The sequence below is a fragment of the Tachysurus fulvidraco genome, chromosome 26 (genome assembly GCF_022655615.1).
Source record: "Tachysurus fulvidraco isolate hzauxx_2018 chromosome 26, HZAU_PFXX_2.0, whole genome shotgun sequence".
Lineage (NCBI taxonomy): Eukaryota > Metazoa > Chordata > Actinopteri > Siluriformes > Bagridae > Tachysurus > Tachysurus fulvidraco.
In genome coordinates this window covers 323,840-331,339 of record NC_062543.1, presented here as the reverse complement: position 1 = coordinate 331,339, position 7,500 = coordinate 323,840, and the positions used below count along the sequence as shown (strand labels likewise).

Below are 7,500 nucleotides of genomic sequence, written 5' to 3'. Positions count from 1 at the left end.
TGTGTGTATAGAGCCTGTGTGTGTGTGTGTGTATAGAGCCTGTGTGTGTGTGTGTGTGTGTGTGTGTATAGAGCCTGTGTGTGTGTATAGAGCCTGTGTGTGTGTGTGTAAGTGTGTGTCTGTGTAAGTGTGTGTGTAGAGCCTGTGTGTGTCTGTGTAAGTGTGTGTGTGTCTGTGTAAGTGTGTGTGTATAGAGCCTGTGTGTGTGTGTGTGTGTATAGAGCCTGTGTGTGTGTATAGAGCCTGTGTGTGTGTGTGTGTGTGTGTGTGTGTATAGAGCCTGTGTGTGTGTATAGAGCCTGTGTGTGTCTGTGTAAGTGTGTGTGTGTCTGTGTAAGTGTGTGTGTATAGAGCCTGTGTGTGTGTGTGTGTGTATAGAGCCTGTGTGTGTGTATAGAGCCTGTGTGTGTGTGTGTGTGTGTGTGTGTGTGTGTATAGAGCCTGTGTGTGTGTATAGAGCCTGTGTGTGTCTGTGTAAGTGTGTGTCTGTGTAAGTGTGTGTGTAGAGCCTGTGTGTGTCTGTGTAAGTGTGTGTGTGTCACGCGCTGTTCCCTCAGACTGTTAGCCCGCTAGCTTCCCGAAAACCACACTAAATTACACACAATGTCCTCACCTTTATTCTTCGGCATCTTCACCACACACTAAAGTAAATCCCGTCAGTAATTAAACCGGTTTTGTGTCAGTAATTAAACCGGTTTTGTGCCCCAACACAAGCGGATTAAGGAGCCGCACTTTCACGCTCCTCCACGACAAACCACTTCCGCCTCGTGCGTTGATCTGCGCATGCGCGTTAACAAAAACAACCAAAGAACTTTATTTAAACCCGTTGACCAACAAATGTGAATTTTCCTTTTTCATAGGCCCATGACATTCAGCACTATAGTAGATCCGTCGTGTGAACAGTGCGTTTGTGCTGGTGGGAAGAGCACCAGTGCACAAGGCAGGTCTCCCCCACACACAGGGTTATACAGCTGGCTCCCTGCCATGCTTCTGATGTCTATGGGCTCAGAATTGTTGCGTTATTCTCAATAAATACACTATGATCCACAAATAAATATAAAGAGTCACAAATATTTTTACAAATTTCACAAAAGAAATGAAATTCACAAATAAATAAAATGGGATTTGCAAATAAAACATATTTATAAATTGTATTTATTAGCGAATGTCTTCCTGCTCATTAGTGAATCGCGTTCTGTGCTTTTGTGGATTTGAAACATTTCTAACGTCAAGACGTGCACAAGAATCCACAAACAGGTGACTCCGCCCACCGCCTGCTCCAGCCAATCGGACAACGGTCTCGTGGTGCTGACCAATCGTGGCACGGTCTACCTCAAACCAATCACGTTCTGATTTACTCGCACTATCACAGTGTAATATGTGCTGCAATATACGATTAAAATAAACAAATAAAAACATTAGTCGCAGATTCGAGCCCAATCTGGTCACCCTGTATGGACTGTAGCAGCACTAAGGGTTAGTTCAGTTCTGCTTTCTATGGAAACGAGTTCAGCATCATCAATGGGTCCAGGGGTGGTGTGAAGAGCGAGTAAATCAGAACGTGATTGGTTGGAGGTAGACTGTGCCACGATTGGTCAGCACCACGAGACCGTTGTCCGATTGGCTGGAGTAGGCGGTGGGCGGAGTCACCTATTTGTGGATTCTTGTGCACGTCTTGACGTTAGAAATGTTTCAAATCCACAAAAGTACAGAACGCGATTCACTAATGAGCAGGAAGACATTCACTAATAAATACAATTTATAAATATGTTTTATTTGCAAATCCCATTTTATTTATTTGTGAATTTCATTTCTTTTGTGAAATTTGTAAAACTATTTGTGAAACTATTTATATTTATTTGTGGATCATAGTGTATTTATTCAGAATAACGAAACAATTCTGACCCCATAGATGTCTCCTTATAATAATAAATAGAGAGAGAGAGAGAGAGAGAGAGTGTGTGTGTGTGTGTGTGTGTGTGAGAGAGAGAGAGAGAGAGAGAGAGTGTGTGTGAGAGAGAGAGAGAGAGAGTGTGTGTGTGAGAGTGTGTGTGAGAGAGAGAGAGTGTGTGTGTGAGAGACAGAGAGAGTGTGTGTGAGAGAGAGAGAGAGAGAGTGTGTGTGTGAGAGTGTGTGAGAGAGAGAGAGAGAGAGAGTGTGTGTGTGTGAGAGACAGAGAGAGTGTGTGTGAGAGAGAGACAGAGAGAGAGTGTGTGTGTGAGAGACAGAGTGTGTGTGAGAGAGAGAGTGTGTGTGAGAGAGAGACAGAGAGAGTGTGTGTGTGTGAGAGACAGAGAGACAGAGTGTGTGAGTGAGAGTGTGTGTGTGAGAGAGACAGAGAGAGAGAGACAGAGAGAGAGTGTGTGTGAGTGAGAGAGTGTGTGTGAGAGAGACAGAGAGAGAGAGTGTGTGTGAGTGAGAGAGTGTGTGTGAGAGAGACAGAGAGAGAGTGTGTGTGAGAGAGACAGAGAGAGAGAGTGTGTGTGAGTGAGAGACAGAGAGTGTGTGTGTGTGAGAGTGTGTGTGAGAGAGAGACAGAGAGAGAGAGACAGAGAGAGAGACAGAGAGAGAGAGACAGAGAGTGTGTGTGCATGAGAGAGAGAGAGAGAGAGAGAGAGAGAGAGAGAGAGAGAGATTATGACTGCTGGTGTTTATTGTAAGTGTTTGTTACCTTTTTGGACCCCTTTATCATGTGTAATGTTGCTCCCATATAAAACAGTTCAGCACAAGCCCAGACATGTTTAGGGTCATGATTGAGGACAATGTCCCGTCCAGAGACATGATTGAGGACAATGTCCCGTCCAGAGACATGATTGAGGACAATGTCCCGTCCAGAGACATGATTGAGGACAATGTCCCATCCAGAGACAAACTGTTTCGTGTTGAGCTTTTGTTCAAATCGACCATCGAAAATACCCTCTATAATGTATATGTTTTTTTCATTGGTTGTTGCGTTAAATGTTACCCAGATACAATAGTGCTATTTTCTGATTGGCTGTTGTGTAGCCTCTTGTTTTGATTGGCTGATAAGTGTCAGGCTCGACTAAGAACTCCAGGGCAGTGGACTGACCCTGACACGAGGGACTGACCCTGACACGAGGGACTGACCCTGACACGAGGGACTTGACAGCCCTGTGATGATAATTACAGATGCATTTCACCACCTACCGAAACTACTAACAACCAACTGTAATATAAGAAGGTTAACGCTGTAAACATCACCTTTAACATTCAGCCTTTTCATTCTTTACTCTTATCTAACATTTTAAAATCCCATGTTTAGCTCTTAGTGTGAACATCTCAGTGACCCGTGACTGTCTTTACTGTGAAAAAAGAGACATTAATGTAAGAAACTACAGATAAAAGCACCCAGATTCCACTCCAACATACACATCTAAAGAAGCTCGGTCCTAAAAAGGTTTAAGTATCATAAGTTAATATGTTTCTACGTCTAAATGAATAAACTTGTTTAACTCGTTAGTATGGGAGCTGCAGCAGGACATAAAGGATGGTCACTAACAGTGTCTGTGATTAACATTTAAAGTGTCATTTAGGTGATAACTGTAATAATACCAATGTGCACGTGACCAGGATTAATATTTAAAGACATCCAGATAGATACCAATGTGTCCCAGCCATGTGGGAGACACTCAGCTCGTACACACAACACACATTTAAAGGGAAACACCATTTAAACCACACAGAGGGAAACAGTATAAAACACTTGAGCAGGATTTGTCCTGTGTTCTTACTGATGAACCCAAAGTACTTCATGCATCTTATCACTGCTACGTTGGAATAAACTTCTTGTTCTTCAGTAAGATCTTCAACATCATAGTCTTATTTTCTTACTTTTTTATTTCTTACAGTAATGAATTTTATGATTAAATGTATTATTAATAACATCTGATTGTCCACAGGCTCGCCGGGGCCCGAGAGTTTGGATAAGCGGTAGAAAATGAATGAATGATTGTCCACTAGAGTGGTGAGAAAAATGATTAAAATCACAAAGAAAGGAGAACAGGTTTTGCTGTAACACAGACACACACCCAAGGGTTACAGTCTGTGACTCAGACCTGATACACACTCGTCTGAGTGACAAATACACACTAAAGTGCAGAGTGTGTGTCAGTGTGAGCCTTTTTACAAAGTGTGTAAAAAATCTACTTATCTGTCGATCATCACATATAACCAAAATAACATAAAGGAAATGAAAAAAAAAAGGACATTATAAAAAAAACAACACACACACACACACACACACATAATCCCATCACCGTGTCATCTACAGTACATCACTTATACATACAGACATAAGGATGTGACATCAAACAATAGTGTGTGTGTGTGTGTGTGTGTGTGTGTGTGTGTACAGGAGTTGATAATCAGTTACACTACATAAACCCTTCTGGACCCGACTTTAGGACGTTTTTGTCCATTCGAGGGCTTAGTGTCAGCTAGAGTAATGACAGTAATGTTATATAAATGTTTGGGACAAACATTTATATAACATTTTTTTTGAGTATTTTACCCGGTCTATAATGTTATAGTACAGTATACTGTATAATGTTTGAGTTTAGACCCATACGTGTGCTTTGGGACCAGAAATGTCCATAAATGTAATGAAATTAATTTTATAAAAAAACAAACAAAAAACAACACTTTTTTTGCATAAATGTATGCACTAATGTAATTAATGATGTCACAAATGTGCACAAAAATACACAATGACAAATTTTTAATATAAAAAAGCAAACTGGATTTTTTCTTTATACATCATTAGAGTCTTGGACATGTCAAACATTACTAACAACATCGGATCACATTGTTAGTTTTTGTGCAGCATCAGATTTTATTCCCTCGTTATTTTTCATGTCCCCAGTGACACCCAATATAACCACATGACCATGACATCATTACATGACCATGACATCATTACATGACCATGACATCGTTACATGACCATGACATCGTTACATGACCATGACATCGTTACATGACCATGACATAAACATGCATTCTTGCTCGTTAATGGTTCCATCCGCTGGGGGGAGGTAACATTAGCCCTGATATGTAAATGAGGGAGAAATAATTAAAATCTAATGCTGCAGAAAAACGTAGTATAAAAGCCGATGTCTTTAGTCTCTGCGACATATTGAAGTGTGTAATAAAAGGATAAAAGGTAAAAAAAAATACATTTCTTTTTTATATTAAAAATAAATCATGTGTTTTTATGCAAATTTGAGACATCACTAATTAATTAGTAAATAAAAAGTAATTGTTTTTAAAGATAGAACTGAGGTTAATACTTTATAATGTTTTTGTATAAATCTGTTAATCTGATAAACTGCATGTTAACTTAGTTTAATTTAGGGGACGTTTTTGTCTACAGGTCCTGATTGTGCTTAATGTCTCTAATATCAGTCATGATCACTCACGGTAACCATGACAACAAGTTATTAAAACAACTTAATAAAAGCTTGATGACAAGAACAGAATCATTAATTTGATATTTACTGAGAATCAACTCACACACACTCTCACACACACACACACACACTCTCACACTCTCACACACACACACACACACTCACACACACTCTCACACACACACACACACACTCTCACACACTCTCACTCACACACACTCACACATACTCTCACTCACACACACTCTCACTCACACACACTCACACATACTCTCACTCACACATACTCTCACTCACACACACTCTCACACTCACTCACACATACTCTCACTCACACACACTCTCACACACACACACACACACTCTCACGCCACCACACACACTCTCACTCGCACACACTCACGCCACCACACACACTCTCACTCACACACACGCTCACACTCTCACACACACCACACTCCACCACACACACACGCTGCACACCGCACTCACACACACTCTCACTCACCACACACTCCACACTCTCACGCACACAGACCTCACGCACACACACACACACTCACACACACTCTCACTCACACACACTCTCACACTCTCACTCACACACACTCTCACTCACACACACTCTCACTCACACACACTCTCACTCACACACACTCTCACTCACACACACTCTCACACTCTCACTCACACACACTCTCACTCACACACACTCTCACTCACACACACTCACTCACACACACACTCACTCACACACACTCTCACTCACACACACTCTCACTCACACACACTCTCACTCACACACACTCTCACACACACACACACACACTCACACTCACACACACTCACACACACACACACACTCACTCACACACACACTCACACACACACTCACACACACTCACACACACTCACACACACACACACACTCACACACACTCTCACTCACACACACACACACACTCACACACACACTCACACACACACTCTCACACACACTCACACACACAATCACACACACACTCACACACACTCCACTCCACACACACACACACACTCCACACTCTCACCACACACGCTCACACACACACACTCTCACACACACACACCTCCACTCACGCACACACACACACCCACACCACTCACACACTCTCACACACACACCACTCACACACACTCTCACCACACACACACTCACTCACACACCTCACACACACACACACACACTCTCACACTCTCACTCACACAAACTCTCACTCACAACACTCTCACTCACAGCACTAGCTCGCACGCACACACACTCTCACTCACACACACTCTCACTCACACACACTCTCACTCACACATACTCTCACTCACACACACTCTCACACACACATACTCTCACTCACACATACTCTCACTCACACACACTCTCACTCACACACACTCTCACTCACACACACTCTCACTCACACACACTCTCACTCACACACACTCTCACACTCTCACTCACACATACTCTCACTCACACACACTCTCACACACTCACTCACACATACTCTCACTCACACACACTCTCACTCACACACACTCTCACTCACACATACTCTCACTCACACACACTCTCACTCACACACACTCTCACACACACACACTCTCACACACACACACTCTCACACACACACACTCTCACACACACACACACTCTCACACACTCTCACTCACACACACGCACACACGCACACACGCACACACACACTCTCACTAACACACACTCACCACACACACTCACCACACACACTCACTACACACACACTCTCACTCACACACACACACGCCACTCACGCACACACACTCTCACGCACACACACACACGCGCACGCACTCACACACACGCGCACCACGCACACACACACTCTCACACCACGCTCACGCACACACACACGCACACACACTCCACACACACACTCCACACCACTCACCACACACACTCGCACACACACACACGCTCACGCACACACACTCGCACCACACACACTCTCACTCACACACACTCGCACGCACACCACCACGCGCACTCACACACACA

General features: G+C 43.2%; 1 protein-coding gene across 1 annotated transcript in view; it reads right to left on the bottom strand.

Annotated features, from left to right (window-relative positions):
- eif1axa (eukaryotic translation initiation factor 1A X-linked a) overlaps positions 1–791 on the bottom strand; it is a 4,125-nt gene extending 3,334 nt beyond the window's left edge. The window contains exon 1 of the mRNA XM_027179520.2: positions 614–791. Within this exon, the coding sequence (XP_027035321.1) occupies positions 614–629 (16 nt within the window). The 5' untranslated portion in view covers positions 630–791. The remainder of the gene's footprint in view (positions 1–613) is intronic.
- Positions 792–7,500: the final 6,709 nt, after the last annotated feature.